Below are 21,436 nucleotides of genomic sequence, written 5' to 3' on the forward strand. Positions count from 1 at the left end.
CAGTTTATGCAATGCCCTTGCTTTAGCTGTTCTCTACCTGCTTTATAGCTTTCAAGGATTTGACAAAGAGAGATATCTATCTGACATTGGAGTTTGCCACATTAAACACCACCTGTCTAGGCTACATTAGAGGAAATAGACTTTCATGGTAACTAAAAAGACCATATACTAAACGATAGGGGCAGTAAAATTGTAGAACATGTGACCGTGGAGAATAGAGGGCTGTGCATTTTAGGTATGAGAAAGGGGACAGTGAGAAATATGAGTGCAGCAAACAGTCATGTTTGTGCAAGCAAAATAAAGGGTGACATAACAGAATGAGGTGTATTGTACAGCGTGTGCATACAATTGCATTTTGCACAGTCCATCAAGTAAATCGTCACTGTGGTTTTTGATATTTTGTTGGGCCACTATTCATAGAAATCATAACAATGGAGATCTTGAAAACCTGCAATTTATCATACCTTGTGTACACACACACACACACACACACACACACACACTCACCTGCACACTCCCCCTCCTTCTCTTACTGGGAAAGTATGAGGGTATGCAATTTAATATTGACAAACAATAATTACAAGAGTAACCCGGGGGAGGTAATACACACCACATTTATTTTTTTGATTACACTAAATATTACACTTGGTCCAACCCTATAACCTAATTACCCACACAGATTCAAAGCAGTTGGACCACTGAATTATTCAGAAATGTTTAGTAAATGTAAGCACCTTCAGAGAGAGAAGCAGTAATTTTGAATGTGAAAACCAGAAATATTCTGGGTGGGAAACATCATAATTATAGGTCACAACTTTCCACAAATCGATGTGTTTCAGTTACACCCAGGCTGGAGGAAAACAGTCTGGTGTTAAAGTGAAAATCCATTTTTGGACGCCAAAATCTTTTGTTAAGCACGATGTACTTAGAGTTTTAGGCAGATTATCAATATTTATGGACATGAGAGCTGAGGCTTTCATCACACAAAACTTGTATCTGCTTCAGTGACAGTAAACTGCAGACACTTTGCTTCTTTTGCCAGCAATCACGAACCAGAAAATCTGACTGTGTCTCTGTAAAATCAAGTAACCGTCACTGTCCACAAATTTGCTTTTTCATTTACTGTCACTGGAGAAAAATTCAGGGCGATGCTGTCTTGGTTTTCTTGTTTCTAGCTGTGGGAGAGACTTCTTCATAGTCACAAATCTGGACTGATCTGTCAAAGTGCATCTGCATGAATGCTGCCTTCACAGGATGTCGGAAATACTGTTTCTACAACTGAAAGAAAACTAATTATACAGCTGTGAAAGTGAAACACCCATGCTCCCATAATATGGTATTTCTGAGTCTCAGACCACAGAGGTCATGCCAACAACTAAAGTTCAAAGTTAATGATATTCTATCGAGTATGTATAAACAGTTATTATTAAATTAGACCGTGTTTTTATTTTCTTGAACTTAAATTGTTGCATGTCACACTGTTTTCAATAAATTACTGTAAGTAAAGCATCCTTACACACATTCTTGCTGTGATTATTTAAGGGCAATATAATACAATACAAAATAAAATGATTATGGTGCGCATATCACAGACAGTGTGCATGATTTAACGTTCCTTCTTTATCATTTAAAAGCTAAATCAAGCCAGTGGTGGTCAGGGTTTAGACACTTTCATTTCTACAGCATCATTAAGCTCTCAGCTTCATTACAGCCCTTCATTACAGGTGTAACTAAAAACACTAATGATGTTTCAGTTAAATTTAGGTGTACAAGTAAGCCAGCATGCAAAATAGTTCAGCAACACTTAAATACAATGAAGCCATTATTAATGTCAATCACTGGTAGTTGCACATGTGTCTGACATGTAAAAATGTTTGGGATCATAATATAACACAAGTAGCCCCACGTCACCACATTCTCCAGAGAACAACGTAATGCAATTATGCAACTAGTAACTAAATGTATTTACAGGCCCAGTACACCTATGCAGGTGTTTTCAGTTATTGTGGTTAATTAGGACCCCGCTCAGGTTGAAGTTATGCTGGGAATAAATTATGTAACCAATCTTTGTGTACTAATCTGAGTGATAAAGGTGGAATCTAATAAGTTCAACTTAACTCAAAGGAAAGTGAGACAGTTGTCAGTGAACCACAGTTTGTACACACCTACACAGTCCGGAGAAGAGGTCTAATCAGGCAAAATAAGTGAAGACACCTGTATGGGTATACCATGGGTTTGTAGGCGGTTTAATAAATCATTTAAATAAATAATGTAAATAAAATATGACATTATTAAATACTGGTCACAATTCCTTCCCCAGAACTGAGACACCATAGAAATATGTGGGTTTTTAAAATCAACAAAAAAGAAGTCTGAGGAAAAGGTTTGGATAAATTGTTCCCTGTGGCTTCTCCAAATGCAAGCATGGTTTCCAACTGAGTGTAATTCTAACTGGAAGACACTGAGGCTATATCATTAAAACTGTTCTCTACCATACAGTGTGTCTACACATCACCGTCAGGGACATAAATTGCAGGCCCTGATTGGGCTTTTTCCCAACAGACATTTTGACTTGATGTTGCAAGAAAAGCACAGGTGTTTATTCCATTAACGATGGCTGCATCCCATTTAGGTGTTCCAAATCCAAGGACCACTGGAATGGCTTACTGGGAGACCTAAATTGGAATGGAGCCATCATTAATGCAATTAGTTACACCTGTGCTTTTCCTGTTATGACAAGACTAAATGTCAGGTGTGTCAAGGTTCAGGGTTTTGCCATCACTGTTCCTCAAAATTTGTTTTTTTTTTTTTTACACAGCCAGAGGAGGACTTAACATTGAACAATTACAAAATGGTGTTTTTGAGGTTGATTCTGGTATGCTTTTTTTTTTTTACGTACCTATTTACATATATCTGAATAGTTGACCGGAACTGCAACAATTGATTGATCGTAAAGTTGGTCTACAGAAAATTAATTGCAACTATTTTGATAATCGATTATCATTTTTCAAACAAAAAGGCCAAACATTTGCTGGCTGAGCCTGGCTCCAGCTTCTCAATTATGAGGATTTGCTGCACTGCTCTGTTTTGTATTATTGTAAATTGAATATATTTGGGTTTTGGACTGTTGGTCGGACAAAACAAGACAAGGAGACATCACGATGCAGATGGGAGTGTGTTTGGTTTTTTTGCTAATTTATTAACCAAACAATCAATCCATTAAAACTAATGATAATGAAAACAATAGTTAGATGCAGCCCTACTCCTGACCTCAGTATTTCTAAAATCCCAGCTACGGCCCTGTTAAGGTTCTCTCTGTATAAGTTGCAGTTCTGATCAAACTCTAGGCTATACCCATTGATTTTATTTACAATATAAATGCCAAAAGAACCGCTGTTACACAGTCCATCTTGCCATTATCTTCTCCAAAAATGAATGCTCAACAAGATCGTATTTCAACGTCTACTTCTCAAAAACAGGAGTTTCACAAGAGCACTTGAAGGCAGCAGCACGAAGTGTATATGTGTGATTTAATTGGGGTTTTTTGGGGGGGTTTTTTGCCTCCATCTGGTCGGGCTGCCTGTCAGCTGAGCTCAGTGAACTCATCCCGCCAGCAGAGTGCGTTCCTGCGCCTTGTACAGAAAATGGGGATGTCTCCTACCGGAGAACAAACCCACTCCCCGTTTTCCGTGAAACTGTGAAGAGGAAAAGCCCTGTTGTTGTTGTTGTTGTTGTTTTAACACCGTAAGAAAGCCCATGCTCTGCGAGCTTTCTCCGCCACCTACACCGCTCACAGGACTCTCCCAGGATGCTGTCGAACAGCCCTCACATCGGGCACAAAGTGGCAGGCTGCTGGATTTTCCTTTCCCTCTGTAAGTACTCACTTTACTTTCTAAATTGCTTGTCAGGAGGCTCGGACCAGGCAGCTGTGAGGGACGTAATGACACCCTAAACAGTAAACAGTTTGTCCTGTTTTCAAAGGTGAAGCTCGTGTTTGGAAAGAAGCGACAGTGTAGCGCTGAATACAGTGTTTTTCGGCGGCGAGAAGAGGCGAGCTGTAGCCCATTTCCAGAACTGTTGAAGTGCGGAGCCATGATTCGACTCAACTTCCTGAGGAGTTGAAAGGCGATTTGCACGTACTGGTTGCCATGTGGGTTTATGCAGACCGATGACTGTAAGTTTACATGAGAGTTAATCACAGGAACAGGTTTGAAAGCCATCTCCTTTTTTGGAGTCACGGCATTTCTGTGGAAATCTGTTCCCACTCGCGTCAAGCGGCGTTAAGTAGCTTCTTCCTGACACATCGACGTTGCCCTAGTGGGTGTCAAGCCCGAGGATGAATGCACCTCAGGCTATAGCTACTGTAAGCTTTACCAAGTCAGGTTTTCCTCTGTCACTCTGGATTTGCACCGGGACTTTAGAAACAAAAGTAGAAGATTAAACTACAGCCGCTGTTATGTGAGCATACAATGATTTATTGCTTTTTTTTTTTCTTTTTTTTTTGCCAGAAGGGGAAAATCATATTCAGTCTTACATCCAATTGAAAGTGTCATTATACTTTTTTCATAAAAGATGTAGTTAATTTTCCTGCAGAAACATGTTACATGTTAAATTGTGGACAATTATTTTAATTTCCTACCAAGTTGCTTCCGAGTTGCTTGCTTAGTTGAACAAACAGTTAATGGCTTAAATGTCAAATATTTCAGGTGAATTTAATTTCACAGGAATAAAGCACGTTTTAACCACTACAGTACCTTGCATACAGTGCTATGTCTTTCACCATTAAGAATAAGAATCTTTACATACAGTATGTCAATGCATATGTTCTGCATGTACAGAATATATTCAGAGATTCGCGTCCTTTGGGTGGGGTGCAGAGCACAATGTGTGGCAGCAGCTGTGTAGAGAATTACAGTGAGTGACCAATATTGCATCATATGCATATTGTGTACCATGTGTCTTCCTGAACAGAATGTGAGAGATGCTGAGTGCAGGAGACTCTGCCTGCCTTGCTAGGACTGAAAAATGTCAGTGTAATAATTTAAAAAAAAAAAAAAAAAAAAAAAGAGAGACCAGAACTATCTGCAAATATTATAGTACTGCAAGAAAGGGTGACATCTGCCTGGGTATATAACACGGGAAATAATAAAATACTGTCGTGTCTAAGACCACAGATCGGTTACAGAGTATCTATGAATCTTAATGCTGCAAGAAATGTCTTCCAGTCACACTGATATATTATTAATTGGATTCGACCTAGGATAATCAGTTTTTAACCTACGCTTAGTCACTCTTTTACATTCCTTCTCTGCATACTTTGCACCTGATCATGCTTATGTCGTGTAAAAAATCAGCTTGGTCTCTTTTTTTTTTTTTATTTTACAGACTTTCATCATTTTTAATGAATGCAAGAAAAGTTGTCACATCATTTAAGATCACCTTTCACTTAATTCCTGGTTGTGGGTCAAGAAATTGTGTTTAATAACTAAATATGGGTGAAATGATGCATTTTAGCGTACTTGAAGATGCTGTAAAAAAACGTGTGTATATATATATCAGAATTTTTATTCATGTTTGTGGATATGTCAAAAATACAGTACAGTATGGGCAGCCAGGGTCACTGCTGCAATCCACCGGTACCCTGTACACGAGCGAAAGCTGTGTTTGGCACAGATTCAAGCACATTTAGCTGGGCATCAGACTCTGACAAGGCTGCTTGTCTTCTCCCCCTATATGTAATATTCATGGCCCTAACATCAAGGCGCAGCCGAGGTCTGGAGAGCGTCCAGTTTGGTGACATTAGGGTGCCACCTCTGCTGTTTTTCAATGATGTCGTCCATGAGGCTTCAGCAGACTGTCATTTCTGATGTGCACTGGAGCGGTTTAAAGCGGAGTATGACGCAGTGGGGATGAGGAGCAGCACCTCCCAAGTGTGAGGCTACAACTCTCAAGGAGTCCACATGAGCCGCATTTCAAGTGTGGCACATGCGGCCGCTCCACAAAGTCTGCATTTGACTGTTGGTTTATATAGTTATACTACAAAGATGTACGTTATTTGGGACAGAGAGAGTACTGTGCACATTATGTAGATTTTTAAACTGAAATCTGTAAATTAAAAAAAAATTCATCTTCCGTCATTGAGGGTGTGGGGAAATTCTAAAAATGGCGCATTTTTTTTGCGTCTTCATGCTCTGCTACTGAGACATGTTCATTGCACCTGCTGCGTCTACATTTATCCCTTTTTAGTTTAAAAAAAAAAAAGTATGAATGGATGGTTAGTCTGACATTTTCATTTCATATCAATAAACAACATCTCAAAGGTTATTGCTGCTTTGTCATCTTAATGAAGTTAAACAGTTAGCAAGTTTGCTCCGCCCATCCCCAAGGACACCTAAATTCAGGTGTCCTTGGGGCTTTACTCAGAAGTGACAGTAATAGGAATTGTGAGATTGATGTTGGTGATGATGGTAAGGAGAGAGCTGCTGTCTGTGTTCTGAATCTGACCAATCAGCTGTGGTCACAAGGTTTTGGTAGTGACTGAAGGAATGAGATCAGATCTTAGACATGAGCCTCAACATTGAGTTTTCTCTGCAGGCTGGACAATATACACTATACAGTTTGTCTAATGTATATGTGGTTGTATTAGGCCGATGTCGACAACCCAGCAAATTATGTTGGATAGAGAAAACGTCTATGAAATGTCAGAAAATTGTGAAAAATGCCTATGATAAGCTCCCAGAACCGAAGGTGACATCTTCAAATTGTTTGTTTTGTGAAACCAACAGTCCAAAACCGAAAGAGTTTCAGTTTATCATATAAGTCAAAGAAAAGCAGAACATCTTCACATTAGAGCAACTGGAACCAGAACATCTTGGGCATCAATTATCAAAATTGTTGCCAATAAATTTTCTGACAATCAATGAATCAGCTTAGCATTTCAGCTCCATTATTAGCAGGTCTGCTTTCTGGAAACAATGGATTTTTATGATTTTTGCATCGGTGTGATCAAGTACTTCAATTTGTCAGGTATTTTCCCTGATTTCCCAATTTATTCCCCCAAAAAGAGTTTACGATATATATCAATATTGTGATTATGAAATGACACATACATATACTACAACTAGAAGCTCTAACTGGGTCAGGAGTTGCCAGTATGGGTTCTAGATGGCTGCTGGCAGTGCTTGAGTGGGAATAAAAAGTTTAAATTTAATATGACACAATGCCAGATGAAGCCTGTGCTTCCTGCATGCCTAATAGTTTGCAGAGCCGTTTTCAAAAATACAAGTCAGATGCATTATTACAACTGTATGTGCAGTGCAAACTGTGTGCCATCTGTGCCAGTCCTTTTGAGGAGCTACTTTTATTATAATAGTGTTTGCTTACTCTGTCCTCCACAAAGTGTTTTTTGCATGAAAGAATTATAGAAGGAAACACTGGTCATTTGAAATTAACTTTTGCAGATTTTTCACCAACAATGGGGGGAAAAATGGGTTAACGCTGCATTAAGTCATTTTTGACTTATAAGGGACCAGAGAGTGGAATCCAAAACTCACAGTAACAAACCTTGATATATTATATCGACTCATCTTTTGGAAATGTGTTCAGACTGGACACAAAGCAGATTTTAAAGGGAGAATGATTACATACATACAACTGAAAGAAGCAAACAGACAAGGATTTGTTCTAGGTCGAGGTCAAGACAGGTCTGCGTGAGTTCAGAATGCTTCTCATTGAGCTGTTAGAAAGCACACAGACAAGAATAAAAGTCTTTACTATGGCTCCATAACAAACCGAATTGGAGCTCTTTTGTAAGTTTTGAGATCAGTCCTTGACTGAGCTGTCACTCTTTCACAGGCACGAACCCTATCGCCAGACAAGAGCATCCAGAATAGACATTTTTAAAAATTCTCACTTTCTGCAACTACTACACACTGTTAACTAGTTATGGATATGGTTAATATAAAAAGGCAAACATTCGTTGAACTTTTGTGCTGGATAGCAAACACCCATCTCCTGCATGAAAGTTGGACTTGCTACACGTCCATACATCACCCCAACTTCCTCACAATACTTTCCGCCATGCTATACATACAGAGCCTACTGCTTCCTGCATTGGCATTGAACAGTGGTATTGGACGTAAAGGTGCAGAATCATTCACTGTGGACATAATTCATATACACTGGGCTGCAGGCACATCTGCACACACAGCCAGTTAGCTAGCAGCTACAGCTAACCTCTGTCAGGTTGGCACTAAAAACTCTGCAGCCATCAAATTTGCATGATGAAAATTAACTTTGTGTTAAACTTTAACACACCTTAATGGCAGAAACAGAGCGACATGAGAATCCCATTTGAGTCTACTCTGTCACCACCAGTAGAATTTTAAGAACAATATTCACTCTCCTTTTACCTCTGATTAGAGTTGCCAGTTCTAGAGGAGAAATCTGAGTCTCTTTGGCTTGCTGAATGTTTGTCTGTCCTAACCAGCCACTCTACACCATTTTGTGTCATGCAGATACTGTAGTGTTCTTGTTGAACTCAAGTGCTGGGAGCTGCTGTCTGTGGTTTTAGAAGAGGTTGGTAAGAGGTGAATCCAGGTTTAATGGCCCTCAGCTTGGGGATGTTTGTGCATTGGCCTCAGAAGAATTTTCATGGTGGCAGGCCCACCATAAATATCAGAATTGTGAAGCTAACATGATTTTAAATTTTATTGTCTTTGCCAGATTAAATAACTGTTTTTCAGGACCAGGGCAGCTGCACATTCAGCTCTTCACTATTCAGCCTCTTCTGAAGCTTTTCTCGCTCACATATGGACATGGTGATTATCAGAGCTCTTTTAAAGCTGACACTGACTGCTAATTAGCATTCAAGTTAATATAATGCACCTGTGTAGCTGCCTTTGTTAATGTGATTTAGTTACTGCAAAGTATTTTTACGTGGTGTTTCTCTGTACCCATTAAATCCTGAATGAAGTGGAAAGTTACGTCAGACACCAACCAACTATCAAACAAGCTAATCATTGCTTAATTACTATGAATCCATCAAGATAGTTTCGTAGAAGGAAATAGCTCCTAGTGGAAAGAAAAGAGAAATTGCAGTTCTGTAAAGTATGTACCCATTATACATATTTTCTTTGTTAGATTCTTTGAATTCTGCTAAGATACACCCATACCGACCTGATTCCCTCCCATTGTTATGAGAACAGTGTTTCCTGTCTAATTGCATCGGACGTCTGCTTTGATTACAGTGACAAAGTAAATTTCGATGCTTGTTGAAAAGCATTCAGCTAAACCATTCAGAGTGTTCAGCATGTACAGTGATTTCCAGAGTTTCTAAAATCAAAGCAAGCAAGTTCCCTTCGGTGCAGCTCAATTGAAAACATGGCTGGAAACAACAGACTTAATTATGCAGGCTGAGGAGGCGATGAGATGGAGGTGCTCCCATCAGCACTCCTGACATTATCTAGGGAGTTACTCACCCTCTCTCTCTCTCTCCCTCTCCAGGGTGAGCCATGAAAAGACAGGAAGTTTGAGCAGCTGTAGCAGAATGTATCGTGAACTTGAATGTATTCCTGTAGGAGACTTCGTTTCACACCAAATATTGCATTTTTAATACTGACAGAAACTGGGATGCCAGATGACAATGTAGTCGTTCTACTCGCTCTACAGAACTCATGATTTGCTGGATCAGATTTTATGTTTGTGAACTTCACATGGCAATTAGGATTCATGGACATTAGATAATCATGTGTTTAGCCTGGTTCTGGTTTAGCTGGCATTTTGTTGCTGATTTAAAAAAAAAAAAAAAAAAAAAGTCAGTGTAATGTAAATTGTTATTAGACAGACAACTTAGTTGTTCCTTTTATCGGCGGCAGGCTTTTCTTTTCTTTAGGAGCCATAATGTTTTATATGTAAGAGATAGAGTACACTTGTTTGCTGGGAGTGTTTGAAGGGGTGATAAGAAACAAGTTAATGACTGTTGTAAAATATATAATAGGTGTTTTAAAAAATTATTTTGAGCTTGGCAGTTCATTCTTGACCTGTGGAGATAGCAGTACTTAACTACGGTAAGTGGTAAGGGGCTTTCAACCATATTAATGTGGTCTTCATCAGGAGATAGTTTCCTCAGTTGGCATGGAACTGTAGATGTTCAAACTTTACATTATTCTGAGCCCTTTCATGACTTCTTTTCCATGTTGGCTTAAAAGTTGAGACAGTTCCTGACAGTTTTATATTCTTTAGTATTGTTCTATAAAGATGAATAGTTGTTTGAAAAATACAAAAATCTCTGTAATTTGTATAAGATTTGCCACAGAAACTGTTATTTGTTTTTGTTTTTTTCTTATTTCAAGAGACTTTAGTTGATCTGCAGGGTAATCAGCAGCTCTTTTCTGTTTTCTCCCTAGTTTGTCTCATTACTTTCTCTTATTGCAGCATATTCTGAGCTGTCCTCGTCACAGAAAAACTCTATTAACTGTAAACGGCAGTGCACAGTGTCCTCTTGCAGCAACAAACAAAAGAGATGTTTGATGCGAGGAAACATAAAAATTGTGTGTGTGAAAATCAATCTTCTCCCTTTTTGAAAATACTGTGTATCTCGCCATGAAAATCGGTAAAGACCTTGGGTGTAATCACTACCTTTTTATGGGTATGTGGGTATTTTTTTACTTTTTATATTTTTTTCTTAGACATCTTATGCTTCTTTTTGAAAGGAACATGGAAAAATAATATTTCTGGCTCGCATCCACTGTTGTTTTTAGGTGCTTTCATGACTCAAATAATTTGGTTCATTACATTGTTCGTTTGTTCTGAACTGGTGGCATCACTCCAGGCTTTACACATTGAAGTGTTTTGAAGTTAACTCAGCTCTGTGAATAATTTAAGAGGGTTCCCTTGCAATGGATGGAATTAATATCTGACCAAATTACTGCAGATTGGGTCATAAAAGAAAAGTCATGGAGATTTTATCTATCTTATGAAATATGTACCTTTTTTTGTGTGTATCTTGTATTGGATTAGATGTTGCACTACAGCAAGCATTTCAGCTGTCTTGTTCCTAGAAAATATATCTGCTGCTTTTTAGGTTTTAATCAACACTCATTTGCCCTTTAATGGCTGTTGCAGCGAGTCAGGAGAGGAAATTTAACTCTTTCTCAGTTCTATCACCTAATTAAAGTCAGATTTAAAGCTGACTGATGTTGGAGTGCAGGCAGCCTGATTTTATGCAAACTACTGTATAAATTCATTCTCAACGACACGGCTGTTTTTTGATGTATTGATTTGAAATCCTCGGAATCTCTCTGTGAAGATTTTCTTGTCTCAGAATCGATGGCAATGTAATTGGATAGGAGCTCTCCTGGCTCTAATTATAAACTCGGATAGATGTATCGTGCTGTCAGAGAGCCAACATAGACTCTGCACAAAGTTATGTTACGGAGTTATGTTTTAAATATTTTCTTCAAACATAAAGCAGATTGGTTTTGTGTCGCCCTGCCTGTATATGACAGCTTATGTCTATTTATAGTTTATGGTTCAGTGTAAACAGATTAATTGCTGTTTGTATCATTATCTAAAATATCATTTTTTCTCTTTCTGTTCTTACAGTTCACATCAACTTTTCTGCTGGCAGCTCAGGAAAAGGCTCACAGGTAAGAAAAACAGTTGACACGTGATTCTTTGTTTCCTGTGTGCAAATTAGTCTGAAACCTTGCCTTGTTGCTAGTTTCTTGATAATTAGTGTTAATTAGAGTTAATCATTAATTTCCTGGTCACCTGACCTCTATTAAAGCCTTAATTACCTGACCAGCTGAAATTGACGACCATGTTTAATTTGCTCTTCAATACAAATCCATTCGCTCTTTCCTCATTTTCTGCAGTTGCTGCTCAATAAATAATTAACATGTTCACTTGCTCTACTTCTTATTGGTGTGAGGAGATGTTGACAGTAAGCCTCCTGGCAGAGGTGCTTAGCATCACAGAAAAGGGAAATTACCGCTTCTTTCCCTGCAGAGGAAGTTTCACCCTTTCACTCTGACTTTTTCATTTTTCTCATATTGTTGTAAATCATGTTAGGCAGTAATTGTCATAAACTAAACATCCAGTGTAATATAAGTGCAAATAAAAAACATCCTGAAAACAATTGGTTTTCTGTTAGTTTGCATTTATGAAAAGCACACAAAGATGTTGGCCTCTAATTTGAACAAAAAGGTTTTCTTCCCCAAAATTATTGTGCCATATTATCAATATCCCTTTAAGAAAGGATACTCAGTCAAAGCACTTTTTTTTTTTTTGTATAAAAGAACGATTAGGGACAGCTGCCTGTCAGTGATAAAGCAAAGATTTAAATGACATCCTTTCAGGAGAAGAAACCCTTCAAGGGAATGGAAAGAGCCATGTTTTCACAACAATGGAAATGTAATTTAGGAATCTTGTTTAATGTCCTGGAACAAAAGACATAAAAGCTGAGAAACTGGTTTATGGAGTTACTTTTAGTCTGAACTGTTACAATATATCTATTCTTAGACATTTCAGTCTATGAAAAGCATCAGAAAAACAGCTTTTTCAACATTTTGCCCGGTGTTTCCCGGGTCAAAATGTTACACCTTGTATCAGACATTTGTTGTATTCAGTAATGTTTGTCATGTGTTTTTCTCACCAGGCCCAACTGCAAAGTGGAAACCAGGTTGTTGCCCCCTTTTTAGATATCCTGCGCTGAAGAATAACATTAACAAATTAGAAAGGAATACAAATTTTTAGGTCATGGAAGCGCTCCAGTTTAGTTATGGAAAGTCATGGAATTTAAATCAGGGCAATGGCGGGAGGCCTGGCAGTCATTCACATGACTGATTGTATACAACATTTTGCGACACATGCTTATAAATTAGTGGACTCTAAAGTAAACACACTTGATCTTATTATTTCAAAAGTAAACCAGTTGCTGGTAAAAAGCAATTAATTATTGCTCTTTCCACAGAGGACTATTGACTTTCTAACAAAGTTGCAGTGTACTGTATGTGGGACCTTTTTTTTTGTCAGTGTTGCTTAAAACAGTTTTGTAGCAACGAATCAAGAATTATAAGATCAAGCACAATACAATACATATCTAAGCTTTCAGATCAAAAATGTATTACTGGTTTGGACAATCCAAATCCAAAATCATTTTGATTCCTGCCTCTCCAATCCATGTTAACAAAGATATTTGTTTTTGTTGGTGCCAGAAATTTCTGAGATTTGGTTTTCAGGAATTTCAGTGCACAGCAGTCACAACTCAGTTGTTAAACACACCAAACGTGATTGGTATTTCTCTCAACTATACAGAATTGTTCAGAAGCATAGAAAGGTAGTTCTGAGTAAATGATAAACATCATGCTGGCTTAAACACAGTTTAAATTAATGTTAAAGGCCATATTGGTGTTTTGAGGATTTAGCCCATATACAACAAATAAGTTACTCTTCATATTACTTCTACCCAAAATTATAGATTGTTTGATTAGATTTTTGAATCCACATTTCCTATCTTTCAGTCAGCCACTGGTTTTGATATAAAAATCAACTGGCTGATCTTTTTAATAACCCATTATTAATCATAAGTATGTGGTTTATCTATCTGGCTTCTGAGAAGATGAGACAATGTGTTAATGAATCTAAGACTTTATAGTATGCTTTGGAAATGGTTGACATTGATGTAAACTGCATTGTATATATCTTTGCATTTAATGGAGTCAAACCAGCAATGTAGGCCTTTAAACCACTGTTTGATCAGAGCTTGTGCCAGTGGTCAGCATAGAAGATCTGGCACTGAATAAGACAGGATTCCCCATCTGACTTCAAACAGCTGGGCTCATCCCATCACGATTCAAATCGGGCTAAATCTGCAGGGGGCTCCTGTAGTGTGTGTGTGTGTGTGATATGGGTAACGCTAATCTCAGAATGCAAAGTAGCAACATCCAAGTAGTATTAAACATACAACATGTTTCTAAAACTGAGAAATGCATTTTCAATGTGATTCTGCAACCCGTGGCTTATTGTTTGCTCCCTTACAGTGGAGGATAAGATTATCATCTGTTTCAATTTTCAGGCAGGATTTCAAAATTTACATACTCTCGTTTGATCAATATTGTTGCATATAACATTGCTACAAAAGGCTTATGATATGTAAAGTAGGAAACATGGTTGCAGCCGTAAACATTTTAAAGTGTAATTTTCAGTGGCTGTCTTTGAACATGGTCCGTGGCTTGCATATGGAACAAGTTTAAGCATCTTCCCCCTCCTTTGAAGATGGCCTGAAGCCTCTGATAACTGGCATCAGTTTGAACTTAGAATGACTTGGAGAAGTTAGCGAAGGCAAGCACAGGTACCACGATTATCTGCTGCTTCAGGGCTTCATAAACAGCCTAAACAACAAGTGTAGTAAAAGTTTGCTAATGTAAGCAGAAGTGCATTGATCTCATGCACTCGAAGGACTCAGAACAGTGAAAGGATGCATGATGACTACACAGTGTGAGAAATTATTTACAAACTTCCTGCAAAGCCAATGAATAATTTGAGCTTTTTCTTCACCTGACAGTTCTTGTCACTTTGCCACCATTCTGGTCCTCTCAAGATACATGAGGACACTTTTAAAAGAAATTGCAGGGCCCAAACAGGAAGCTAAGGAGCAGCTTCACCTTTAGGCGATGTTCCTAGATGTGGGGGAAAAGCAACAACCAGTCATACAACACACACAAGAACACAACCAGTACAGCAGAAGTAATTAAAGGTGCTGATCTTTGTGAGTCATTGCGTTCTTTCATGTGTTTTTGAGACTAAAAGGGTTGCTTCACAAAGTTACATAATGCAAACATTTTCTTAGATTCATCTTCAGGCTGTGCAGGATAAAACTGCTCCACAGACAGGAACAACACGTTTAATTCAATTCCCAATTATGCCAAAATTACACAAAATAGTGTCCTTGTAAACTTGTAACCCAGATGGGAGACACAAGCCCTTCTTATTTGCCGCCATAACCAACTTTGCTCAGTTCCTTTATCCTTGGAGTATAGATCTTCATCTCTGCGTAGGCTGCACTCAATGTTAAGTGCCATTCAGTTGCTGACATTATGACCAGTCTTGAATTGTGTCATTAAGGAAGGTAGCAAATCATCATGTCTGATTGGACAATAACATCTTCTCTGTTGTTTTCAGGTGGTCGTGCTTTCTGCTAAACATCATTTTGTAAAATAGCTTTTCTTATTCTCCAGCATCTTCTCACCTTGGGCAGTCGTAAGAAAATCAAACTCAAACGGTTGCTTCAACTCCTCTGCAATGACCTTATCTCAGCAGAAAAGATCCCACTGCAACTGGACAAAAACTGTGAATATCAACAGTTGGCCAGGCGGTACACACTCATCTGCATCCATTAACACAATCTTTTTCTGGAACCATATTATATGGACAAAATCTGTGGTACTTATGAGCACCTAGAGGATTAGCTGACATCATTTCAACAGTACTCTTCTAGTAAAGTAACCCAATTTATCATAAAGTCCAAATTAAATCACATTTAGTCATCCTTTTTTGCAGTAAAAAAAAGTGTTTGTTTTGTTAAAATGTATTGTCAATTGTTTTTATTATTATTATAAGGAAGGAAAAAAGGCCTTTGGGGAAATATCAGAAATGCTCATTTCTTTTCGGCGGGAGGGGCGTGTCGGTGTCTGTGTTTGATTGACAGCAGCTGGCAGTCTGAGCCCCGTCAGGGGAACCGGAGACAAAGTAAACAAACTTGCACTGTAGCTTACAAGCAGACAGTGTGTTGTTGAGAGTAAGGACCACACCGGCATCTAAATGGACAAAGTGACATTTGCTGCAGTTGAGCAGCTAATTAGCTATCTAGCCTACAAACTGACGTTAGCAGTGCAATTTTACCCCGTGAATGTTTGTTTGATGGCTCGTTCAACAAGCTACATAAGGTGCAGGGCAAGACTTGTGTTCATGTGTGTAAGTTAGATAAGAACTTTAGCAGGAAAGCTAGTGGTGTTTGTTCAGAGTCTGTGGCTCTTGTGTTGTGTAGCTGCTGTCTGGCTGTTATTCAGTGTAACTGTCTGCCTAATGGTAGAACTCTAACGTTACTGCTTTCTGCAAGATCTGATTGGCTGTATCTAAATAAGGTCTCCATCTACTTAGACGGATACCAGAATGGTTTTACTCTACTTAAAGCTAGGGTAGGTAATGCATTTCAGAAGCATTTTTGTTATATTTGTTGAAATTCTCTTTACACACTCTGCCTTTGCACTCATTGCACAGAAAATGTGTTTTGGGGGAGTGGTTTCAGAGGGAGACTTTCAAAATGTAGCTGTCTCTTGCTAGTTTATCCAATGTTAGCTACCTTAGGTTTAAAGAACTGCAATTTAATTTCAGTTGGTATTTGAACTTAAATGACTTGTTTTTCTATTTGTAAGGCACTAACCACTCCTAATTTGAAAATATCTTTTGAAACAACTTTGTCTATTACCTTGTTATATTTCTAGAACTGTGCCCAATTTTACTTTACTTTAATAAGTGTTTGCTAATTTGCTTCTTTTGAGTTAGAGTGATCATAAGATACAGGTTTAGGTTGCACATAGCACTTCACAGCACAGTGTCCTTTTGTAACCCTTTTGACCTTGCTCATGTAAGCCATATTTATGGCAATGAGTTCCATTCATGAGAAATTCAGATAAAGAATCTACAATACTGAGATATAGTCCAGAAAGCTGAAGCATTAGAGTAATGTTTTCCTGTGTGACCAAACTCCATTTTTTTTTTCTTTTTTTTTTTAATGGTTATGGCTAAAATCTGGTCAAAATATCTCTCAGCCATCTCATGTAGAGGCCAGGGAGCATACTGTGACCCTAAGTAACTTACACAGCAGTTGCCCAAGGCAACCAGATTTGGACCCCTGTCAACAATTTTGTGCAGTCTAGTCGCCTCTGTTGGCAACAGTTTTTTCCTGTGCCTAGAAAAACAAAGCTGAATCCTTCTGTGTACAGTGTTCTAACCAAGTGAGAGTGTCACTGTTGAACTGTTTTACTGTGTGAGAAATTGTAAAATTATGGAAGAAAAAATATCAACTTTATAGAGTAACACACAAGAGAGTACTATTAATACTTAAGTAAGAGACCCTGAAGAAAAGAAGTCGAAACTTAACACAACATATACTTCTATCTTTGAAGAACAAGTTTGCTCATCCAGGTAAACACCACATTTAGAGTCACAGGGCTGATAAACAAGAGAGGGCAGCTAAAACGTATTATAGGAGGAAGAAACCAATACAGCAGGTGCACCTATACAAGAACTAACCAAAACTGTAATCAAGAATATGATCAAAGTCCAGATTCTGGCAAACCTTTTAATATTGTTTACTACATTCCGGACAGCAAAGAACCTTTTTTCAGACAGAATTTGCAAGCTGTGGATTAAACCAGGCTTGCGGGAGTTAAATATTGTAATTTATCCTGCTAATTACATTACCTTGCAAATGTGAAATTTAAATGCAGTGACCTTAGTAGCTCACTCTCACTTTTATTCTGGATTATTAATGAAGCTAAGCCACTTGTTCTTAATCAAATCCCTTTTATGTGTGCATTTGTGTGTCTGTTGCACAAAGGGAGAGAGAAAGAAGGGCAGCTAAAACGAATATTTTGTCATTTGAAGTTGTTTAACCCATAGACGTAAAATAATTTAGGTCGGTCATAGCGCCCTACGCAATGTTCACTGCTACCTACTTTACTGGGGACAGGATGCTTGTTGCTATGGATACCATCCAACACTATAAGCACGGCATTGTATGCCAGTTAATTGCATACTAAAGTTACCTTAATTGGATGCATATATAATTACTTTGTCATTTGTGTTGACAGTAGCTGCAGTGATGTAGCCTAGCATTAGCTAACATTAGCAGTCTTGCCAATTTAGTGACTTTTTAGGCAGACTCTTCTCTCTTGAAGAGAGTCGCCAATATTTCTCGGTGAATGTGCTCCCATGTGGCTGTGGCTCTCTGGACTAACACTGTTCCGTGAGTGGGAGAAAGCAGCAGCACGTTTAGTCGACCAATCGGCAACCAGACAGAAACGTGCATGAGTTGTAAATGTGCTAACGTAATGACCAATCACTGATCCACATTGTATGTGCAGGGAACACCTTCTCCTTTTTGTTTTTATTCCAGTGATTTAACTTGACCATTTAAGTTTTATTTTTTCTCAAAATACAGACATTACAAGAGTGACTTTATTCCAGTGTCTGGATCCTCTCTATTCATAATACTTTAGTTCCAAAGTCTACAACAGCCTTGATTTTTAAAAAAGTGTTTGAAATTTAGAGGTAAATTTAGATGCATAGTGATGAGATGATGGCAGCTTGAAACATGTAGCTAATGATAAAGTTAGTTAGTCAGTTAAGTTTAGCTTGACTACATTGTTTTACTTTAATTTTCTTTTAATGTTGTGTACTTTAACATTAAAAGTGAAAACATACTACTTGAAAGTACAAACAAGTAGGTAAGCTAAGCAGCTATACAGGGTTATGTTAGAAAGAAGTAACAGTCTGATCTTATATTTTAACTAGCGTCCCCCTGCAAGGAACAATGCTTGTTTTATTCCATGTCCTCTACATGGATCATCAACTTGTAGGATGCTGCCTTTTTGCCTGAGACATGCAGCTTTGGCCTCAACCTTTTAGCATGATATCATGTATGTAGCAATCAGTTTATTTTTAAGACCCCTTTTACAGGATTCTTGGGTATTTTTTCAGCCAGCAAAATCAACAATCACCGGCTAGGAATGAGAAGCATGCTTTTGTCTGCCTGCATCTCAAATCAAGGACACCTTGTTTTTAAAAAAAATTAAAAAATACTAAGAATTTCAAGTGGTAAATCTGCCTCCATAATCTTTGTAAACTGCATAAGTGATGCATGAGAGCTTGACAGGCTTAGCAACAGTAAATAACAGGGGGCGGGGCTTAGCGAACATGTAATTACAGAGGTCCATTATCACTCCAAAGGTAAACTATAAATATATACACACACAAGAATAGCCTGCTGATGTTAGGCAGCAGACATTTTAAGTCATTACACATGAAGAGCTTTTCCTTGTGTATGAAAAATTACTATTGAATGAAATTTTAATCTGTCACTTCTTTTGACACCCTGGCATAGAGGAGGGATACAAAAGGCGTTTTAATTCTTAAACTGCTCAATAGATCTGAAAGCATCCTCAACATGAAGCTGACAATTTGCACATCATTTTATCATTTTATTCCTATGTAAATGTAGAGTGAAGACATGACTATTAGTGATCAACTCCTCAGGTATTTGAGGTGCTCAAAGTCCTTCTAGGCTTCCAGCTTCTGTAAACATCACACATTTTTCTCTCACATGTCAAAATTCAGAAAATCCTGCAACCTTGAATCACTCTTGCCATCACTGAACAGAAAGCTAATGTGACCTGATGGGTCACTTACATCAGTGGAGCGTCTGTGCCCTCGGGGATTGAGAGATGTAGCAGGGAGCAGGAGCTCTGCCGTGTATGTATGTGAAGAGCTTCCAAATCAAAGGCAGGGATCAAAGGGTTGTCTTTGCGGGTGTCCTTGGTTACATAACATATCACATTAAGTCGGTTGAGCATCGGTCTCGAGAAGTTTACGCATGTCCTCCTCAGCTGGGAAAGCCTTTGCTGCCGTTGTTCTGAGGTTAAACTACAAGAGGCACAATCTTTCTGTCTGTCTGTATCAGTGCTGTGGTGCCACAGATCAAAAGCGCTCAAGGGATGGTGAAACTAACCCTTTCAGATGGACAGTGTAGACTCGTAGCAATTTCTTTTTAACACCTATGGGTGTCTGATTCCCGCTGCAAATGGCTGACAGCCTGCTGTCAGATGGGATTAAGGAGAGCGTTACCTGCGTGCAGAAGCATAGAAGACCAAAAAGAGTCAAGTTCTGTGAGCTGAGAATAATCAATCTCTCAGTAATGGCGAAAATGATGTTAGACCTGATCTGAGTTCACTCTGCCGCAGAATATTAGATCATTGACCAGTGAAAGATTTGTAGCCCTTGTGCCACTCCACTGCAGGGATTTTTTTGAAGTGTGACCAAGGAGCAGGATTTAAAAAGGTATTTTGTTAAAAGTCCAATAAGTAACTTTTTGACCATATAAATTTGAGGTACATTCACCTTGTCATAGATTGTGCCGTTAAAGGAAAAATACATCTTTTATAAAATGTCAACACTGTAACAAAAAAAACTGGTGTGTGTGTGTGTGTGTGTATATATATATATATATATATATATATATATATATATATATATATATATATATATATATATATATATATATATATATATATATATATATATATATATATATATATATATATATATATATATATATATATATATAAAAAAATCTGTATTCTTATTTTGGTGTGTAAACACCAAGGGAAATGATGAAAATCAGTCCAAGACTACAATATTGATGTTGTTTTTGTCCCTAACAAAGTCTGACATGTTGTATTTTATAAATATATTAGAATGTTGTCCATAAACCAAACCACAAAACTGAATTCCTGAACCTGAACCCAAATCCTGTTCTTTAATGTTGTTTTGGGTTTTACTTCTCTTGGTAACAGGCTAAATAAAGATAATTTGACATAATTTCAGGATATTTCTATCTCACCCACAGTACACTGGAAGTCGATAATGGATCTTTCATGTAAAATATCACTGGTAAATGGAAAACATAGGAAAGCATAAAAATAAAGACGTAATCCAGGTATCTTAAGCAGGTGCTCAGACTCAAAAAATAGCATTGCATTAAGAAGCACAAAGGCCTGCATTGGTGGGGGCGTGTTGCTGCAGGTGAGAGGATGAAATATGATCCCAGATGTCCAGGTTGAGTAATGAATCAATGAGTTTGAAGGGTAAACAGACAACAAAACACTGCACCATTGTTTTTAATACTGTAAGACAGGGTTTTACAACGCTTTAAAGTTACAGCAACAATTATTTTATCCTCCCTCACAGCGTTTGCCAGCTAATCAGTAACAAGTAATCTACAGTACAAAAATGTGCACTTTCATGTAATCAACTGGCAAAAACAATGGCTTGCTGCTTGATGATGTGTTGTGGAACAGCTGAGCCAGGTTCAACTTTTTGGTTAAACCTTTTTGCCTGAGGCAGCTGCGATGGAACCCCTGCTGTGCCAAAATAGGGTTTAAAAATGGTCTAACTGAAATGAATGAGGAGGCTACTTTTTTTTTTTTTTTTTTTTGGACTTTTTTTGATACAGCCTGTATTACAACCGCTCAATACGAAGGAACTCTCGTAATACACAGGACATTACAAATTGATAACATTGTAGGAGTGTCTATAATTCAGCTAGACTAACAGGATTTTCATTAAAGCCTCATTAAAAACTTGTCATAAAACA

General features: G+C 38.0%; 1 protein-coding gene across 7 annotated transcripts in view; it reads left to right on the top strand.

Annotated features, from left to right (window-relative positions):
- Nucleotides 1-2,730: 2,730 nt before the first annotated feature.
- The window catches only part of b3glcta (beta 3-glucosyltransferase a), a 54,911-nt gene continuing 36,205 nt past the window's right edge, over nt 2,731-21,436 (top strand). Inside the window, exons 1-4 of one of the 7 annotated variants that reach the window (XM_044202804.1) lie at nt 2,902-3,872; nt 3,982-4,174; nt 11,605-11,648; nt 12,659-12,682. In XM_044202804.1, coding sequence (XP_044058739.1) covers nt 4,159-4,174; nt 11,605-11,648; nt 12,659-12,682 — 84 coding nt within the window. In that variant the 5' untranslated portion in view covers nt 2,902-3,872; nt 3,982-4,158. Of the gene's footprint in view, nt 2,876-2,901; nt 3,873-3,981; nt 4,175-11,604; nt 11,649-12,658; nt 12,683-15,288; nt 15,352-21,436 lie in introns of those variants that run through there. The other 6 variants (XM_044202800.1, XM_044202805.1, XM_044202802.1 and 3 more) reach the window with 6 other exon arrangements.

The sequence above is a fragment of the Siniperca chuatsi genome, linkage group LG7, assembly GCF_020085105.1.
Source record: "Siniperca chuatsi isolate FFG_IHB_CAS linkage group LG7, ASM2008510v1, whole genome shotgun sequence".
Taxonomy (NCBI): Eukaryota; Metazoa; Chordata; class Actinopteri; order Centrarchiformes; family Sinipercidae; genus Siniperca; species Siniperca chuatsi.